The sequence below is a fragment of the Astatotilapia calliptera genome, chromosome 15, assembly GCF_964374335.1.
Source record: "Astatotilapia calliptera chromosome 15, fAstCal68.1, whole genome shotgun sequence".
NCBI lineage: Eukaryota > Metazoa > Chordata > Actinopteri > Cichliformes > Cichlidae > Astatotilapia > Astatotilapia calliptera.
Window position 1 is genome coordinate 20,967,361 of NC_137436.1, and position 21,757 is coordinate 20,989,117.

The 21,757-nt window shown below is 39.7% G+C and overlaps 1 protein-coding gene across 4 annotated transcripts in view; it reads left to right on the plus strand.

The window, feature by feature from the left end:
- ncoa1 (nuclear receptor coactivator 1) overlaps positions 1–21,757 on the plus strand; it is a 93,810-nt gene that overhangs the window by 45,037 nt on the left and 27,016 nt on the right. For all 4 annotated transcript variants that reach the window (XM_026193784.2, XM_080289867.1, XM_080289868.1 and 1 more), the window contains 6 exons: positions 3,884–3,989; positions 11,776–11,942; positions 13,043–13,149; positions 13,267–13,444; positions 16,040–16,219; positions 18,864–18,956. In XM_026193784.2, coding sequence (XP_026049569.2) covers positions 3,901–3,989; positions 11,776–11,942; positions 13,043–13,149; positions 13,267–13,444; positions 16,040–16,219; positions 18,864–18,956 — 814 coding nt within the window. In that variant the 5' untranslated portion in view covers positions 3,884–3,900. The remainder of the gene's footprint in view (positions 1–3,883; positions 3,990–11,775; positions 11,943–13,042; positions 13,150–13,266; positions 13,445–16,039; positions 16,220–18,863; positions 18,957–21,757) is intronic.

The window sequence follows — 21,757 nt, forward strand, 5'->3', positions numbered from 1 at the left end:
ATTTTATTTTATTTTTTTAAACCTTTAAAAATGGTTGCTGAACCTCAGAACATTTGAAATGGCCATGGCCTCATCTGAGGATACATGTCCTGTTCAGCTTGTTTAGTTATTACAGTACCATGTTGGTGTCCCACGTTTTTCCTCTGTTTGAAGACCATTTCCCAGCCCCTTCCTCCTTTGTTATTTTCTCACAGGGGTCTCCTAATGCTAGGGGTCTTACTAAATTTTGATCCTCAAGCTTTATTATCAGTAAATGTTACACTCAGACCCCTTACTTTTGTTTCCGTTGATCAGCAGAACCCAGAATCGGACTGAAGGGGCATGTGAGTCACTTGAAATAATTAGCTCTCTATCGAAGATGCTCTTGTTGCTTCACCGCGTCAGCTCTTTTGGCTGAGAAGACGCAGTCAGAAACGAGCCCTAAAAGCACACCAAGACTGTAATGGAGAATCGACTCATGTGTTACTGTTTGACACATAGTTTGGGAACGATAGACATTAGCATTTAATGGGTTTTTTTACCAGTTACTTATAACTTAATATCCCACCAGCATCACCTCTTTCCAAGTACAGTAATGTATGCAAGAGGGAGTACAGGGGTGGTGCACAAAATAAGCTTAGTGACTTTACACTGCAGTGGCCTTCTTACATTTGAAGCATTCTCAAATATGCTTCTGGTATCACTTCCTTTTGTGTTCAGGACCACTTTTCAACCAGGGTTTGACATGTGCACGGCATCATTCACGTCAAGTTACGCTGTTAGGTTTTTAGACGTGTTTGTGTCGGTTGAAAAGCCCCCTTCATAGGCTGTGCCCAGCCAAATACTTACAAACAGGTTAATCTTGAGGATTAACGTTAACCTTACTGGTGCTTTAGTCTAAAACTAAGGGAACAAAGGCAGCTTGTAGCCTCAAACAAAGAGAATAAAGCAGTGTTGCCCTGGTCGGATGCCCATCCATCTCTGCAACGCTTCAGGCCTGTCGTTCCACACTGGTGCCCACTGGTTTGGCCATTATTAGATTGCTGGAACTGTGTACACATTGTAAGTGACTTAAATGTATATAAGTGCAATACCTGCCCTTAGTCTCAGTGGAGCACCTGAATGAGATAAAGAGCTGAACCAACCAGTTGGCACAGACTTGTGACTGCAATTTCTTTTGCTTGCTGGTTAGCAGCAATTAAACGTTCAAACTAGGACTGAAATGACGCTGTTCTCTGACAGATGAACTAAAACTACATACAAAATTGGTTAAAAATAACTGACCGATATACTCAGGCCTGCAGATTTTTGCATCTCAGGCCATGTGCCCTGAGATGTAAAAATCTGGTTGTGCCTAGCCGATGGGCTTCACAAATTCCTTTTGAATCATTCTGAGAAAAAGTATAAGTGGTTGTTTTCATGGTACAAAACAGAAAGCATAAAGCGTCCTCTTGTTGTAGACTGATAAATTAAAGCTATCTATAAAGCGAGTGAGTACAGGGTGTTCGGCAGATGCATTTGGTGTTGCTTGCTTTTGTACATTATCAGACATAATCACTGCACCTGGTGTTCTCTTTCTGACAGTGAACTGTAAATTTGTAGATGCGTTCCCAGAAATGTACCGGCTTTACCGGAGCTTGTTAACCATCATAAATGATGAGCGTTATGATGGGAAGGTCACTCTGAAAAGATGGATCCTCTTTCTCTTACACTTAACATTACAGGTGAAACAGTCCATCAGTCTGTAAGTGCAAACGTTAATTTTCAAGGTTAAGTTACAAAAGATAAATAAATAAATAAAAACATACATTTAAAATTAGTCAATATTTGGTGCCTTTGGAGGCACGTTGATATCAAACTAAATATTATTACTATTTTATCTGACAAATGAAATTAGAGCCTCTGGCCTCTTTTATGAACATATACCAAGTTAGGAGTTGACTAAAGCATTAACATTTTTTTTTTTTTTTTATATTTGGTAGGCAAAAAAAGATGTTGGCTACGTAAAAATGTCTTTTTTAACTCTTATTTTTATTCCTAGATTCCAGTCGAGCCATTAATATCACCTGATGTGTGTTATAAATGTTTTTTCTTTAAAATATAGCCAGAATTAAGACATTTGTAACATAAACAAGAATAAATTATATATCATACTTGCAGCTCAGGCTCTTATATTAAATACATACTAATCTCTGACTCTGAAACTGGGCTGCATTGTGTTTTTATTGGGTGCTAATGTGCTGCAGTGATCTCATTTCTCACTGTTGTGGATGGATGTTTTTTAAGTGCAGTGGGTTAGCACTACAAGGAAGGCGGAAGCAGAGCGGGGTGATTTGAGGTGAAATGTAAACAGTGCTAGTCAGGAAGGATTAGCATCCCGTGAGCAGCATGGACTTGCAGCGGCACCCAATACTTGTGACAATGGCAGCCTGTTTTTCAGTGGGCTAAAGAGGTTGTGTGTATGTGTACAGATTTTTCTTTCAGTCACAACGCATGAATGTAAATTTTAAAGAAAAAGAAATTTCCCACAAGTAGTTGAAAGGCTTTTATTCATGTTTATGTCTCACCTTCCTTTTAGAAATCCCGAGGCGCCGCTGTAGCTTACCTGGTCACTCTACACATCCTCTTCCCGCTTTCCTGTCTACTCTGAACTGTCCTGTAAATACAGGCTACAGAAATTGAAAAGATTTCCGTTGTTTGTAAGCAGTCAGCAATCTCTGTACAGAAATGCTCATATCAATTGCATTTGCATATTACAGTGTATTTCTTGTAGTACTTGTGAGATACTATGAATGGGAAAAGCCAGATGTTGCTTGGACGTCCACTAGATGATGAAATATTTAATATTTAATTGATATTCAACACTAGTTAACTTGTTTCTGAGAGCTTATAGTGCCAGTGGGAAACTTATTGAAACTGCAGAACGTATTGTGAGAAATGAGTGGCTGTACATTGGCTGTAAAAACTCCAGTGATGAAAGTGGCTGATCTGCAGCCACTTTCAGCTCAATGACTTTAACATGCAAAGAAGATGTACGACTCAACGTGCTACACATTTCAGCAGTATTTAAATTAGTTTGATTGCTCACAAATCTGAATAATTGTTGCTAAATTTGTCACCTGGAACAACTCTCAGTCAGTCATAGACTCTCATTATTGTTTACTGGTTGGTCCACACTGTTGTAAATAATAATTCAAGACTACATATGTAGGGCAGGGTGTCCGGATCATTTGGAAGACTAAAGGATGAGAGTGACATGTAACTCATTTGTCAACCTCATACATGGCTTATCAGTTGAAACATGTAGGTTAGCCTAATATTAGCCACTCAGCATTAATAGTGAATTAAAATGTTCTCAGCACAAAATACTCTTCTTGAACTATATTCAGAGGTTGGTAGAAAACTGCAGGTGAAGGTGGTTTTTAAAAAGGACTGGTCAGGACAAATATTAAAGAAGATGCACCTGTGTAAAAGGGGTAAACTTGTGTAGTTAAATTGGTGATCATGTTGATTGATGATGGTGTTGACAGAAATGCACACAATCATAGCGCCATATGATTATTTGGATTATTACAGTAGTGTTTGATAGTGTTATTGACTTTTGTTTTAATTGGGAATTTGTTTTACAAGGAAAAACAAAACAGCAGAGTCGGTCTTGTCTGACCGAGGAGATTCAGTGTGGCCTTGGATTTTGTGCATGTGTGGTTAGCTCTGCCTGACAGTAGGAATTTAAAGAAATAGTTGTCCAAAGTCTTGACAAAATCTGTGGCTTTCCTGTGCTCTTTTATCTGCACTGGTTTGTAGGAATGGATCTAGGGGTGGGGAAGCTGTGGGACTTACATTAATGGCTGCTCTCATTTTGTTCCTGACACTTCTTTTTACCATGTGTTTCCCACCCCCGCAGGTCAGTTAAAGCTGAAAATGAGTGCAGTAGGGGAAAGCCCTCTGGACCCTGCCACGCCAGAGTTACGCAAGAGGAAGGGCTCGCCATGCGACACGTCAGGGCAAAGGTAAGACCGGCTGCATGCCTTTTTTTACAACACTGACAAACATTACACGGATAGAGCCGGAGATACTGTGAATCTTTATTGGTTCATGATCAGCCAAAAGATGAGTAATAAAAACAATTATCAACCATATCAACCTAGCTTTTTTATCAGTAAGCTTATAAACGTCTAAGCTCGTGAAATTATGTTGTAAAATACATGTAAACAAATGATGTTTGCATTAAAATGTGTTAAACCATTAAATTTGAAAAAAATAATGCATTATAAAAACATTAATGCATTTAATCGCACTTTGAATTCCAAGCAAAGGGGAACTTTTGTCAATGCATGACTTCCTGGCATACCGATTACACTGATGCACACAGCTACAAAAATGGAAGAATCAGAAGAAAGTGTGTACCCGATCCGTACCGGAAACCGTACCGATCGGTACCCCGCATGCGCAAATCTTACATCACTTCCTCTCTTTGCCAACATTGCGACATTCAATATATTTGAATGACACGGTTAGCGCCCAGTTAGCTCCTAGCATTTCTCAACAGCTCTGCCTCCTTTTCGACTACCGGGACATTTAAACAATGGATAATCCGTATACAAACAAATTCATGCTAAGTTCCTCCACAGAGAGCGTCCCCCGATTGAACAACAGCGCCGTAAAATAAGAAGAATGGCGCCTAATTACAGACTTAATAATATTGAGTTAGCAATGTGTCACGTGAAGATTCATCAGCCAGATTAAGTGTTTACTGACAATTGACAGTGATAGCGGACGTCATCATCACTATTCCAACAATCCTCTCCTCACAGACAAGCATAAACACACTCGACTATCGCTAAATCAAATTTAACACGCATTTGAAATCACGCTAATTCAGTTTATAATAGGGTTCATTCGCTCGGTCAGCAGGTGGCAGTATCCTCGTACACTGGGGAGTACACTGCCATTAAACGAACAGAAGAAGAAGAAAACATCTGCACATGCGCGGTACAGATCGGGTAGACCCGATTTGTACGGTCCGACTTTACACATGCGCAGTAAGGATCGGGGAGTCCTGATCCGTAACTATCTTTTTATTTTTCGTTTTTGTCTACATTGTACTGAAATGCTTCATTATTGCAAACATTTTAAGATATACTTATTATTCTTAACATCTTAACAGATACTCTGACCCATAACTATCGTAAAATGCTACGACCGGAAGTAGACACCTTTCGCGCATGCGGGGTACCGATCGGGTAGCGACAGTTAGGACTCATTTAATTTAAATTACATTTTAAAAGACTACCTAGCAGAAGTCTTGATAAAAGCGTGGTTTTGTGCAAACTGTGCAAAAAGGAGTTTGCATACCACCGCAGCACTTCAACCTTACAGTACCATCTAAATGCAAAACATGTTGCAGCGAGCACAGAAACTAGGAGCTGTTAGTGCTAGCAGTCCCAGTTTGGCAATCCAAACTTGATGAAATGACTGGCTTCAGGACCAAAATTACTAAGTCAGCGTCGGACAAACTTACAGATTGTCTCGCAAAATGGATTGCTCTGGACTGTAGACCACTAGCAGTGGTAGAAGATAGGGGTTTAGAAAATGTGCTACAGATTTAGATGAGGAAACCCTGTGTAACAGGGCCCTGAGTTTTTACAGAGCAGAATCCACCATCAGGGAGGCAGACTGCCCGCTGCAGTAGTGGTCCAGTCGAGCAGGGGCCGACCCACAGCTGTCTGTCCTGGCCTGCAAGTATTTGATTAGTTCGGCCACTTCTGTCTCATGTGAGAGACTGTTGCAGACTTGCAGGTCACATAGTAACAAAAAAGAGAGCTGCCTTGAGCTCTGAAAATGTGAACAGGCTAGTTTGTCTAAGTAACTGGCTGAAAGAGACGGACTGTAAGTAAGAATGGAGTTATTGTGAGTCCAATAGGTTTATTTTTGCACTAAAATGTTTGATGATCACACCGTTTTAGCCTAATGTACAAAATAATGTTGGCTAAGATTATTCAGATTTTAAAGGTGAAGCTGTTCAAATAGCCTTTTATGTTTCTGCCTAATTTTTTTAGAAGAAAAACTGCACTTTATTTTGAAATTTCTATTATTATTTAAAGACAATACCATTTTAAAAAGGTACTAAAAGTACTTAAAATAGCACTTTATTTCTAAGTCTGCCCAATTTGGCCAGGGATATTATTTTTGTTTCTCTGTTTTGCATTTAAATGCAGTTTTTCCCCCTATAAATCAAAAGAGCTTGAGTTTGCAATATTCATGTCCATGTCTATTATTTGTTCTGTCCCCCACTAAAACCTTTTAAAATTAAAAAAAAAAATTTATTGTGCAATTAATCAAGATTAATTAATTATAAAGCCTCTAATTAATTAGATTAATTTTTTTAATCGAGTCCCACCCCTAAAATAAATATAATGGACATATTTAATTCTCAGATTGCCGAATTCTTATAAAAATCATAGATTATCCACATAAGGTAACGCAATCATTGCCTTGGTTGTACATGGCGAGCATGCTTACTGATGACTTGTTTTTGCTCATTTTTGGTCAGCTGGGCTGTCACTGTGGGATTAGGCAACTCCAGATGGGAGAAATATAACGTTTTACTCAAGGCAAAATAGTGTTTTATTCTGCCTCGCTTTGTTTATATTCGTGGACATAAAATGTTATGTGTTTTTTTTGTAGTGTGCTTTAAAAGAAAGTGTATTTTTGTGTCTGCAGCACATATGTTGTCCAGACTCATCAGTGAGGATACGTGACTATAGTCAGGAAATAGTTTTTAGACATTACTAACTGTTGTATTATAACCCGACCAACCTTTACTAATGCAAAGCTATTTTTAATGTGTAACTGTAACCAAGTAAAGTATTTTTAATTAGTAAGATATTAAAAATAATATAAATCATGGCTGAAAATATGATGTCAGCAACAAAACGATTTGCTTCACAATCAGTCTCTCTAACTTTTAATGTGGAGGTTGGAGGTTTCTTGCTTTTTAAAAGTATAACATATTAATTTTGTGAAATTAACACCAAATTGGTACATGTGATGGAAAATCATGTTACGGGACATACCAATAGTTTGGTGAAATTTGTGTTCAAGAGCATGAAGCATGAGGATTTCATGAACTAACTTTGAGGTTGCTTAGTTTTTGGAGGCAGTTTGCTAGGGATGAATGTCTATTCCCCAACCAAGTGGTTACTGGAGATTCGTGGTAGAGATGGCACGATACCACTTTTTTATGTCCAATACGATATCATAAATTTGGATATCTGCCGATACCGATACGAATCCGATATAGTTCATTTTATAATCAACAAAACTGTTTGTTTTTTAAATATCTTGCTGCATTTTGTATGAGTTCATACTCAAGTTTTAAAAAAACAAACACTAAAGCTATTCTGTTATTCCTGTATGCAAAAAATACACTACACCCAAAATATTTCATAGTTCAGCAATACTGATCAATCTAATTTACTTAAATCTACACCATCCAACCTATTCTGGTATTCTAAACAGTACTTAGCAGAAATATTAAACAACCTTACTAATAGGGTTGCAAACTCCCAGCAAAAGCAAAAGGAAACCACCCCCCACCCTCCGCCTGATAATGCTTAATCGGCGCAATCTACTTTAATTTAATGCACGTGTAAAACAAATGCACAGAAATCAATTATTTTTCTACATATTTAAATACATTCAACATCTTTCTTCAACAGAATTACAGACTGCACAGATGGTTACCAAAGGAAAAAGTGCTGTAGCTTACCAGGGTACATATTAGAGTTAATAGTTCCTTTATACAATAATAGATTTCTATACATTTTACATCAGATGAAAACTTTGGTTGTAAGATTCAGATAATTATTTATTAAAAGCTAGACATGACAATTAGAAAGAAAAGTATTTCTTTGTGCCCCCCTTTCCCTATTAATGCCCTACCTGGCCCCCCTAGCAAAACTTTGCCAGATCCGCCCCTGCACAGTTACCAGCTGTCAGCTACATAGAAAAGGATCCTGGTGTAGAAAGTAATAAATTCTAACAACAGCTTATCAAGCTTAAACATGCTGCTGTTGTTTATCTGCTGGTTTCCTATTTCTGGTGCAAAGTGGGCGATAAACAAACAAGAGAGACGGGAGTTGTGACAGAAAAGCCGATCAGCTGATCATTGACCAGTTTCATGATTGAAGTAGCAGCAGGAGAGTGAGGGGGAGAGAAGAAGAGGCAGTCACTGCATGTATTGGTTGTTAAGCTTGACGTGGGAATGCTTTACAAACATTCAGAGATGAACTTACACACTTGCTTTACTTCTCTGGGATACCTTTCTCGGAGATGAAATGCCGGTTTCGTAGCGAGGCTCCAACTGCTCAACCAGACCACCGACAGGTCTCGCACGCCACAGCCGCTCTATCACGTGACGCATGCTGCTCCGACGTGCTAAGGTTATGAGCTGAGTTACGCCATGTTGCAAGTTTTGTTAAATGATTTTATGATATTTAATGGATCGGATTACATTTTTTATTTCTCTTCGATATCCGATCCAGTAATTTAGGTCAGTATTGGACCGATGCGTAATATCGGATCGGTCCATCTCTAATTCGTGGTAATCAGTGAAATTCGTATTGCAGACAACTTGGTGTGGTCCACCAAACTCCAGTAACTGGAGCAATCTGCTAGCAACCAAAGCGAGCACAAGAAGGCTTTCGGTGCAGTGCTATGTTTGTGACCAGTTTCACCTAGTAACATCCAAGTGGTTAAGGAACCCACATTTGTCACTAACAACTGGAGGTTGCCAGGGGATCACCAACCGGTCTCTAGTGTGATTGCGGTGTCAGTGATTAAACATCGGCAACAAAAAGTGAAATAACATCCCACAGACAGCCTGTCAAGTGCTGACTTCCCTGTGCCAAATATTTTGTTGTTTTAATTTATTTATCACAGTTATTATTTATTTGTTAGTGATATTAAAGTGATTTATGTCTATGTCTTCTGTACATTCAATAATCTTTAATCCTACAACTGTTTACAACTTGCATAGTTCCCATTTCTGTATAGCTGTATATCTCAGATTTCTGTAAAGTTATTTATTTCATATTCTGTATAGTTTTTCATATTTATATCCTGTTCATAGCCTGCACATAGCTTGTACTCACTACAGCCTGTACATACTTAGTTATAGAATATTCACAACATACTTCATACCGTGTACATTATAACATACCATAATAGACCCATTTCTGTAATATACTCACATATCTATATTATTGCTAATATATATTGTAATATATCTATATCACTAAAGCACTTCTGGATGGATGCAAACTGCATTTCGTTGCCCTGTACCTGTGCATGTGCAATGACAATAAAGTTGAATTCTATTCTATTCTATTCTATTCTATTCTATTCTATTCTATATACTCCCGAAGGAAAAACAAATCACTATAAAGATATAAATGTAAAAAACAATATACATGTATATTTGTATATGTATATACCAAGATACCAAGTTATATACCAAACATTTTTGCTACTCCAAACAAAGTACATTTGACCAAAAAGTCCTAATTAAATAGAAGTAATTAGAAACCTGAGATAAAGTTTAAAGTATAGATTTGACTTTAGGTCAGTATAAGTTTAAGTGGGGCGTGTAGGAGTGAAAGTTCTCCATGTACTGTATGTGTAAATCTATAAGGCCGATAGGTGATGTAACAGCCCAGCTAGCATTTCTCCAGCAGCTACACTCATCCACTTACCCGCTCATTTCACACAGCAGCGTCCTCCCCCTCCTCACCCTTCCCTCGGTCACCACGCCTGTGTTTTCTGGCTGGCCAATGCACTGACCTACTTTTGCTGTTGTCGTTTCACATACGCACGGTCACATATACGCTCTTCTTGCTGCCACATACCTTGCTGTTTCTCGTCCGTTAGAAATGAAATCACTGGAACTCAAGAATAAATTTAAACACCAGGCTGCGCAAAAGGTTAAAAGAGAAGAATCTTAATTTATTTATTTTCTTTTGATTTTTGTCCAATTTCAATATTATAGAAAAATGCCACAGGTGGATAAAAAGCCAATCAGGAAAAAAGAGGATCATGAATTTATTTTCACAGTTTAATCTATAACCATTTACTTAAATTTAACTGGCTGTTGTTTTGTTTTTTTTGTTTTGTTTTTAAAAAAACAATCTTTTTTTTTATAAGTAAGCAGTGTTAAAAAGTATAAATAAATCAATTTGATTGCAAAAAAGCAACACCATGGTAAAATGCATTACAAATATATTAACACTGAAACCAAAGGTCAGAGCTGAAAGCATGATTCAGATTCGATTTAAGCTAATTTTATTTTAATCTGCATTAATTGAAAATTACAAAAATGTCAAATGTCGTATTTACAAGGGCTTAAATAGCAACAGCATTTTTTTTAACTGAGGGAGGAAAAACATTAAAAATATAATAATCACAAGGTCTAAAATCACCTTAAAAGTTGTAAATGCCAGCATTGAATGTAGATGTATGTATTGATGTATGTTTCTTTGGCATCAACAGCAATAAAGCAGAGGTACGAGATGCTTTACAAAATGTACAAAATAGTTTAAATAGCAACATTCAAATAACTTGTGTAACACTTTCTATCCTAACTCTTTCATACAACTTTATCACAAACAAAAAATAAACAAAACTTAGTCTACTTTATTTATTCAATAATGCTGCTATCAATAAAATGTGATTTGTGCTTTAAATATATCACCAGCCTTCCAACAGTCTAATTTGTGCTCCGTTAAAGATCATGTGTTTCTCTTTCATTGCAATCGACGTTACTCTGCTGGATCTCCTGTGTAATGTGTCTGAGCACATTGTGTTGGGTCCAACCAGCTTTCTGTTTGTTTCTTTGTCTCTATTGCTGTCAGTCACAACCAACGGTTCGAGTCACTCATTATTGTGTAATAACTGCATATTTAGCCTACAGGGACAATTATAGTTTTCTCTTCTGCTTCTGCTCCTGGAGGGGTGCTGATAGTTGCTTGTACATCATGGGTGTGATTTTGTTTAAAGAACCTGTGTGTTCTCATATGTATCCATTAATCCATCAGTAATTGATTTTTTTTTCTTCTCTTGTCATAATCTTTAAAAAAAAAATTGCCAATACTTTTTGCTGCCATGTACACATTTAAAAAAAAAAGTCTGCATTTTAAAAAGAGATGATGATGATAATAATAATAATAATAATAATAACAACAACAACAACAACAATCACATCTTCTTAAAGTTTTTTAAAGCTCTTCATGACATCTTTAAACTTTTATATTCACAACGAGGTAAATGTTGACCACTGACATCAACAGAAAGTTAGGCTAGTAATACTATGGCTGACACAAAGTTCATCCTTATTGATTACATTACTAAACATGGTGATATAGTAATGCCTTATTACTAAAGTGTTCTAAAGTTTTCCTTATATACTTGGCCATATTGATTAGTTTAGGACAATGTACTTCAAGTACAGTGTAATTTAAATGTAACTTTTGCCGAGCAGAAACAGTGAATTGATTAATTTTTAACATGTCAGGTTTTGCTGCTTTTCTTTCTCACTTTAAAGTAAATGTCACGGCTTTCATGGTTAAAAATGTCAAAATCAAAACAAATATAGTTTCATTAGTGCTAGAGAATCAGTTTTCTGATGTTTTTAAAACCAGATAAGTACCAAAAAAATCTCCCAGAAAAGTAGTACTGATTTAAAAACAGCTGTTTTAATGTGAACTTCGCTTTGAGTCTTTGTCGGGTCTGTTTCTGCAGTGCGGAGAAGCGGAGACGGGAGCTGGAGTGCCGCTACATCGAGGAGCTGGCGGAGCTGTTGTCATCCAACATGGGCGACATTGCCAGTCTCAGCGTTAAGCCCGAAAAGTGCCACATCCTCAAGAGCACTGTGGACCAAATCCAGCAGATCAAACGGCGTGAGCAGGGTGAGGAAACACGTTTTCTGTACAGTGTCTCCACAATTTCTGTCAAATATTATGCTCTTTAATTTTCTTTATAATTTTCTGTGTAACTATAATGTAAACCAAAAAATCATAAAACATTTTATGTAAATGTTTAAACAAGGTTTGCAGGAGTAAACCAGGGTATGCAAAAAATAAACCTCCACATCTGTAAGAGTTGTCACCTCAAGTTTTCAGTTAAAGCATACATTCTTATCCTATCTCGACAGATGTGGGGAGGAAAGCCTTGGCTGTCTTTGTGAGGCCACTCATTGACATCAGTGCATTCCTAAGACTTAAGTTTAACCATCACAAAATATCTGATAAACTTTCACCTTCTCCCTGACCTGAACCGGTTTTGTAACTTTAACTGTAAAACCAAGCTTTTACCCTCAAACAGGGATTTGAAAGCTTGTCAAAGGAGTTTAGAAAATGTAACCACTCTGGTGGTCTAAAGCTAACTTTTTTCAAATAATATGATTTTTTTTTTCTTCTTTGGTTTCCAGTAGTCTGTCTGCTCTGTGCAGCCACACACATGTAGAGTGCTCTTTATTTCAAAACAGTAACTGTATGATAATAAATTGTAGCCGTACAAAACAACCTTTTTCATTCCATCCATGAACATGTGCTACACTTGTTAGAATAACACGGTAAAACTGTGATATTTACCTCAGTGTTTATTGTGCTATGAATATCGCTGAGACTCAAAATGGGCTTTTTGGTAGGCACCAAATATCTCTGTTGGCATTAAAACCCCTTTTTTCATAGCATAGCAAACGTTGTGTACGTGTTTTTAATAGTGCTGTCATCTCGTCATTTAATCTCGTTAAAATGACCGCATTACCGTGGCAAATCTCCGTTAGCGAGTTACCGCGGATCGCCCCGTGCGTGGTTCTGCACCGCGTCAACGTGTTAACATGTTGACGCCGTGCAGAATCACTCATTATGACGTTATGGCCTTAATAATTTAAACGAAATTAACACTGACAGCACTAGTTTTTAAAAATAGGCTTTATACTTAAAAAAACAACAACAACTGTATTGCAAAATATTTAATGTCTCTGTTGTTCTCTCCCCCCGGGCAGAAAAAGCAGCCCTCCTTTCTCCAGATGATGAGGTGCAGAAGTGCGACATCTCCTCCAGTAGCCAGGGACTGGTGGAGAAAGAGGCGTTGGGGCCCATGCTGCTAGAGGTAAAACAATACATAGGAAATCCTGGTTTGTGTGCCTAACATGTTGTTTACTCCTAACTAATACACACGTTCAGAAAATCTGATTTAGTTTTCCCTCTCTCTGTTCTTCCCGTTAAGGCGCTTGATGGGTTTTTCTTCGTTGTCAACCGGGAGGGGCGCATCGTCTTTGTTTCTGAGAACGTGACGAGTTACCTTGGATACACCCAGGAGGAGCTCATGGCCTCCAGCGTCTACAGCATCCTCCACGTGGGAGACCACAACGAGTTTGTTCGTAATCTGCTGCCTAAAAGCCTCGGTGAGTGAGCAGAATCGATTTTAAATGCAGCGACTGCGTTTGCAGCCAGCGACTGCAATGTTTTTGAGGGATATTTAATAATCACTTTTTCAGCATTTTTAAATTTCACCATTTCCATGCCAATGAAACCCATTAAGGAGGCAATAAAACTCACTGTTAAAAAAGCAGAAGAATCTGTACACGGCACTTAAATCCAAATGATTAAGTTGCTTTATTAAAAGAAGATTTTGTAGCTAAGGCAAATTTAAAGAGCTGTGAGGAGAGGTAGGAGGATGAACTGTGTAAATTTTAAATGAACAGAGTTTTAGTGCTTCTCACAAAGCTGCAAATTATGTTAAGGGAGGAAAGTGTGTAGAGGCGGCACATGCGTGGGTGAAGAGTATTGAAACATAGACTTTCTATTCTGTGACAGTGTATTTTTTTTCTTTTGTGTGTGTGTGTTTAGCTCCAACCTTGAAGAGATTAGAATGGAAACGTAGGGGCCAGATGAGGGGGATTTAAGGACAAAAGATAACAGAGTGCACTAGGCAACAAGGTTGAATTGTTGTATTTTCCATTGGTCTTGTAATTTGGCACCAGGCACTCCAGTACTTCTTTTTTTCTACTCAGAAACAGATTTTAAAGAAAAATAAACTCACAGAGACACTTAGCAGATGTATTTTTACCATCTTAGGTTGGTTGTCAACATTTAGCTTATTCTTAAATCCTTTAGTGCTTCTTCTTTGTGTTGCTTAACAAGGATTTGCAGCCCTTTGTAAATTAATATAAATTTTGATATTGTATTTAAAATTATTGTTATTTACTAAATGAACCCAGAACAGTAAAATGGAAGGAGAGAAGAACAGATTAGGCAGCAGAACAAAATGCTTTTGTGCTTTTTAAATCTTTGCAAAGTTACAAAAATTGCTTCAAAGCAGTTATCCTCTCCCACAAACACTGGCCCTGAATTGGCTGCACCTTGTTTCCTTTCTGTAACTTATCTACCTCACTGTGTATCAAATGTAACAACTAGTTCAGGATTCAAACAAATAATCAGTTTATTTAAAGCTGTGAAAAGATTTGTGCTCTTCCAGCTTCATTGGTTTGTGGTTTTAAACTCATGAAGATATGTTACTATGAAAGGCAAGTTTTTACCTTACGTAGTAACGGCATGCAGTATGCAAAAAAATAGAGCATTCCTTGTGCATGGAGAAAGCACATTAATAGTTAACTTTATTGCAGTTTCCATGCACTTCCAGCATCTGAGGAACTGAAAACCCAGCGCCTCTACAATGCTAGGAAAATCCTCAGTTTTAGCCTCAGTGCTACATTTGCTTCGAATTTTATCCATTTTATTTTGTGGGTTTTTTGGTTTGTTTATTTTGTTTTGTTTTTGTAGTTTGTGTCCCCCCTCACAGTCTAAAGTAATGCTTATTTGTCTGTTAACTGATTATAAAATTTCCCAGAAATGTGTGAAATATCTCTGCCGTGTCTTCATCCACTAACCCCCAATTAGTCGCCGCCTCTCCCCAAGTCTGGTTCTGCTGGAGGTTTCTTCCTGTTAAAAGAGAGTTTTTGAATGTGAAAGTGAGTGAGAGGTGTTTGGTTAGAGCTGTGATGAACTGGTGTTCCCTCTCTCACCGGGTGACTGCTGGTATAGACTAAGTTAAGCAGTTACGTAGTATATAATTATTAAACACGTTAAAAAGTACTAGGCAAATGTTTTAACTTGATACTGTTTCACCGGTTCCGCTGACATCTTTCCATTTGTGTCCACTAATTACAAATTCCACTAAGCATTCCTTTCACCGTGTGAATCATGTTTGGGTGATTTGGTGCTCTCTCTGTGTGTTATAGACTGTAAATTGGAAAATAAATTCCTCGCTTTCCCCTCTCCCTCTCTCCCACTCTCTCTCATCGACCACGATTAGTGCCGAGATGCGCAGAGGCCAGCACAGCTCTGCTGTTCCATCTGTGCCTCACAATTAGGATTATAGCAGATTGATAGCCCTGCTTTAATTGAGTGGAACATTAAATTATGTCCCAACCCCCTGGTGCTGTATGAAGCTGCTGGGGTTAAGAGTCTTTCTGCACGAAAGCCTCAGTAGCAAAATCTTCTTCTTGATTCACACAAGTGTGACGGAAACAAACCTCCATAGTTCTTAGTTATGAACTTGTAAATGAGTAAAATATGATGCTGATATTAAGATCAGACATTCTCATCTAAGCTGATGTCTTTTTGTCCTTTCACCATAAATCTCATTAAAGGAGTGATATTTGTGTAAGAAAGAATGAATGCATAGATGCAAAAGTCTTTTCTTGTCTTTCAAATGTGTGCAGCAGATTTGGATTTGCAAATGCCCTATTGTCTAATTTTTAAAATGTGTGCAAAACACATCAAAGCGTCCCACTGTCAGCATTTATTTTGCTGCACTTTGTGCAAATCAGACGAGCATTTGCATCTCTAGTTCTAGTGCTAAATTAAAAAAGGATGGCGTTCCTGAGGGTGATTTGTACCAGGTTTAGTAAAGAGATTTTATCATGAAGTGGTGGAAATGATGGGACTTTGTTTATTTTCTCTTTCCTCATCAATATTTAACTTTCTCTTTGTTGTAGTAAATGGTGTCCCGTGGCCACAAGAAGCTGGGCGCAGGAACAGCCACGCCTTTAACTGTCGCATGCTGAAGAGACCACCAGACGAGGTGGATTCGGAGAACCTGGAGGCCCGGCAGCAGTATGAGATCATGCAGTGTTTCACCGTGTCCCAGCTACGGACCATGCAGGAGGAGGGAGATGGTACATACATACATATTACAACACAGCCATGAACCATTTCCTACACTGAATCACTAGATTGTAGTTTTTAAAGCCAATATCAATAGGCACTCATCAGAGTATAGCCTTACGATGATCATGGTTTGAACTGACTCAGTGTTAACAGCTGAATATAAATCTATTTAGGTATTGCACCAATGTGTGCATTCTGCACCATTCTTTGAAGAAAAAATATCTTGAAGTTGCTCACCAGACTGGCTGGTATCAGTTTGCATGTTTAGGAATTGTTATATAAGACAGCTGAACAAGGGTGTCAAATTCAGGGCCGCACAGAGGAATAAGAATCACTTTCTTCTTCACATATGCCTACAAGTATTACCAAGCCTGTTTTACAGGCCTGAACATGACAGCTCAATAGCCATATAGGAAGTCAGGCTGGCTTCAGATTTGCCCCAGGTGGGATTTTGCTTTGACTTTGGCTCATGTGATATAGAACATACAGCAGCGGGCCTGCTATTATTACATGTAACATCCTAATATCCTCCTGCTGTTCCCATGACTTTCCATGATCCTTGCCTTTAGCCTCGGCTGAGGTTTTACTGTTCTTGTCAGCACAGAGTTGTGGCTCTCACCACATTGTTCACCTATGACACAGTTCTTTGAGCATTTTGTATTTCCTTCTTAGCACATCTGTGTTAATCTGAAACGGCCTTTAAATGAAACTTATTACGCTTTTCTTTATTATACTTTCCTCATTTCCTGTTACGCATGTACTTGTACAGCAGTTTATGAGTTATTGTATTTATCCTTTCTTAGTGAGCTTCTTCACCTTTATAATCTATTTAAGTTACATTAAAGGTTGGTGGTGTTTTGGATGCTGTAACACAGGGATGTATCTTATCTTACGAATGGATGATGGAGGAACAGCATACTGGAAGAACGCTTGCTTCAAGGAAGAGGAGCTGAAACGTCACAAAATTCCAGTAAAGGATAAATAAGGATTTTTTAAAAATGTGAATCACGTAAAGCTGTTATAGTAGCAGAGTGTCTTTCTATCTATGGGTTTCCAGTGCACTCAGAGTTAAAAAAAAAAAAAAAAGGACAAAGAATAGTTTTAGATATGAAGTTTTAATTAGTTATTTTTTTAAAACTCTATTAGTAGTGTTTCTCTTAGGTGAGGGAAGCATGTTTTCGCTTATTGAAACTTGTTTATCTGTTTCTCCCGAATCATGAAAATGTTCTTGGCTATGTCAGGAATCAATCCAATTTAAGAAAATAATGGATTTGGCTTACACAGAAGGTGATCATTGTTGATGGATAAATACTTCTGCAGTTATTTTATGACTTTTTGCTGTTGATGCTGCCACCAAAACCTTTCACTCGCTGGTTAATTGGACTGCCATCAGATTGTTGGGTGATGTTTTTAATGTTCTTTGGAGCCGCTGGCGCAGTAGCCTTGATGAACTGTGTGATTTTTCTTTTTTCCTGCATTGCAGACTCATTGGGCTGTTTGTTCTGTCTGCTTTTTAGTCACTTTGATAAGAGCTGGCCTTGTGGATTGGAGGACTCTCTTCTTGTGTGTGGAATCTGGTTTAGTGGCTCCTACTTCATTGTTTGACATGTTTCTATAGAAAATTGGCAAGAAAATGTTATTTTTGTGTTCCAGCAAGCTGTTGTTTCGTCCGTTTTGTAGTTCATTCATTGAACTTTTAAATATAAGTGTTTTTGTGTTATTTATATTTGTTGTATTTGCTGCCAAACGTCTTGAAAGAAACTGTTTCCAAACAGCTGAACTGGTTTTGCTTCTGTTGTTGACCAGAGTTTATCTTTCTGTCATCTTGACTTAAATTAAGCTAAACTGGGGGAGTGAGTTTGGGCTTTAAGAGATGTGTGATGCACTGTGAACGAGAGGGATGTTCTAGATTTATGGTGCAAGACAAAACAAGACCACCATTGTGGGGCAAAAAAATGCAGCACAATAAATGTTGCAAGCTGTTATTGTAATTGAATAGTGGTTGCAAGAAGGAGGATGTGTAGTTGAAGGTCTTTGATATTCACTACTTGGATTTAACAAATATCTTTTAATAATACAGCGCAGGTATAGGGCGGGAATTTGGTCCCCGCTCTCCTGTCTCACAGTTCATACTTTTATTGCTATTTTTCAGACTGTTTTTTGGATTGAATTCTTCATATATTTCAAGAATATCCAAAATCCACTGTAAAAAAGAATCTGTTGTATTTAAGAAAATTGTATTTAAGGTTTCCAAAGACAGCGATTCGTGTTAAGTAATAAGAATATGGACTGTATGCTCCCAAGTAATGGATATTTCTACTGCTATAGAGTTATTAATTATATTTCAGCTGATAACAACCGTGTTCAGTTGTTATCACCATATTAAGTAATAATATAACTGATGATCTTCTCTTCTGTGTTATATCAGTCTTGCAGGTGATAAACATTTAAAACTAGTTTAATGAAATCCTGAAAAACCTTAAAAGTATTCAGCAATTTGTTGTCTTGACACAAAAGGGGGTGAATCTGTGCATCCCTTAGTCTTTAAATTCATTTATATCACCTCCATTCTTCAGCTGTTGTGAATTTTTTCTTTCTTTTATTGACTGCAACAAACATTTACATAAACCTCGCTCCTTGTGTCCTCTTTAGACCTGCAGAGCTGCCTGATATGCATTGCCTGCCGGATGCCACGAACCCAGCCTGTCAGCACGGAGTCTTTTATCACAAAGCAGGATCCCACAGGTAAAAGGAAATAAAAATCTCATCGTCTACACCCATGGTTCTCAAACTCTTACCTGTGAGGCTTTGGGGCCCTTTGTAGCACCGCCTGTGAGGTCAGCATTTATTTTATTCAACCACAGTTCATACCACACTGTGATATATCAGCACAGAACAAGACTTAGTAAGCAACTCTCTTCAGTTTAAACATTTCCCGTTCAAGACATTAAAGGAACTAAACCTTTATAGCACAAAGAAGAATAAGGGGGGTGTCAAGAATTGAGCAGATACCTCACGTGTTCTTAAAAAGGCTGTAAATGAGTGTAAAAATCCAAATACTAACATATATATCCATCCTTTAAATTCTCATCTGCATCCCTCAATAGTATGTTCACTCCCTTACCTCGCGTTCAGTCACTAAAACGATTAGTTATGTCTATAACTTCTGTTCCCTGAAGGAGAGGAACGAGGTACAACACATAAGTATGGGATATCACGCCCTCGCGTGTCCTGGCTGAAGAAACCTTTATTCACGCCTTTACGGCAGATGACGTGTGATGACACGCGCAAGGCCCCGCCCGCACATATAGCCGCTGCCATCACCGTCATCCCTCAGTTCGATAGCCGCTCTTCACCGAGCCAACTGCTCAGTGGGGCCACCCTGTGTTGTACCTCGTTCCTCTCCTTCAGGGAACAGAAGTTATAGACATAACTAATCGTTCCCTTTCAGTCGATTCACTCGGTACAACACATAAGTATGGGACCTATATACACGCCCCGCAGAGCAGCCACCGAACCGGAACGGGACCACCACATCCTTAGTGAGTGGTAGACCCAGCAGAAAGGACAGCATGAGCCACCGAAGGGGCTGTAACGTCCAACCGATAAAACCGCACAAAAGTGTGCGGCGACGCCCAATTAGCCGCTGCACAAATATCAGCCACAGGCACCCCTCTAAAAAGAGCCCATGAGGTTGCCATCCCCCTGGTGGAATGAGCTCCCACCCCGTGGGGCAACGCAAAACCTCCGGTGCTGTATGCCAGCGAGATAGCTTCCACAATCCAGTGGGACAGCCTCTGTCTGGACAGAGCTCTACCTCTATTCGGATTAGCGAAGCAGACAAACAACTGGTCACACAAACGCACATCCCGAGTGCGCTCAATGTAGGTGCGTAGCGCACGCACCGGACAAAGAGAATGCACCCTCCTCTGCTCCTCAGATTCAAAAGGAGGGGAGCAAAAGCTCAGCAACTCAAACTCCATTGAACTATAAGATGCAGGCATGACCTTGGGAAGATAGGCGGCATTCGGACGCAATACGACCTTGCGGCCATCAGGAGAAAACTGTGTGCAGGCAGGATGCACAGACAGCGCATGAAGGTCCCCCACTCGCTTCGCCGAGGCCAAAGCGAGAAGTAATGCGGTCTTATACGAAAGAAGTTTCATATCTACCGACTCAACGGGTTCAAACGGAGGGCCACAAAGGGCCTCCAGCACCAAAGACAAGTCCCAAGCCGGGACACTGGACTTAAGCACGGGCCTCAGCCGGCGAACCCCTTTCAGAAAACGCACGGCATGCGCACCTGGTGTCACCCCGTCAAAACCGATATGACAAGCAGATATAGCCGCTAAATAAACCTTGATCGTTGAAAACGAAAGGCCTTTATCCAACAGCTCCTGCAGGAATGTCAAAACATCCACAATAGAGCACTGAAATGGGAGAGTGTGGCGGTCCTGGCACCATCGCTCGAAGGCTCGCCATTTGTAAGCGTACAAGCCTCTAGTAGACGAGGCCCTGGCGCTCTGAATCGTCGCTACCACACTAGGTGGCAGACCCTTAGCAACCAAGTTTAACCTCTCAGCAGGTAAGCATGAAGGTGCCACAGATCCGGGCGCGGATGAAACACTTCCCCCCCCGCCTGAGAGAGGAGATCCCTGCGGAGAGGAAGCTGCCAAGGACTTGCTGCAAGCAGGCTGATTATTTCTGCATACCACGACTTCGCGGGCCACCAAGGGGCCACCAGGATCAGAGAGAGGGAATGCCGACGCACCCTCTCCAGAATTGGAGATATCATTTCCACTGGGGGAAATGCATACAGGAGCACGTCTGGCCATTGGTGCGCTAGCGCGTCCAAGCCCAAGGGTGCATCGTGGTCGATTATGGAGAAGTACAGGGGGCAGTGAGCATTCACCCTGGAAGCAAAAAGATCTATTTGCGCCTCGCCAAATAGATCCCAAATCTGAGCCACTATTGAAGGGTGTAACCTCCATTCTCTCACCAGAGGACCCCCCCTGGAGAGAAGGTCCGGCCCCAGGTTCAGGTGGCCCGGGACATGGGTGGCTCTTAGAGTCAGAAAATGAACACTGCACCATAACAGCAGAGAGCGAGACAGCTGCAACAGGGGAAGAGAGCGTGTTCCTCCCTGCCTGTTTATATAAGACACCACTGTTGAATTGTCCGTCCTGACTAAGACATGCTGGCCCTGCAGGACTGGACGGAAACGCTTTAGAGCTAAGAACACTGCCAACAGCTCTAAGTGGTTGATGTGCAGCTGGCGCTGAGCCGCGGACCAGATCCCTCTCACTGACGCACCCTCGCACAGCGCTCCCCACCCACTTAGGGAAGCATCTGTGGACACCACCTTGCGAAACAACACCCTCCCAATCCGAGAGCCCTGGTGCAGTAGCCCGGGCTCCCTCCAAGGACGGAGAGCTAGCATGCAAGACGCAGTTACCGGCAGCCTCCTCCGGAGGTGACGCGAAGCACACAAACGGTGAGAGAGAGTCCAGCGTTGAAACGCTCTCATTTTCAACAGCCCAAGCGGC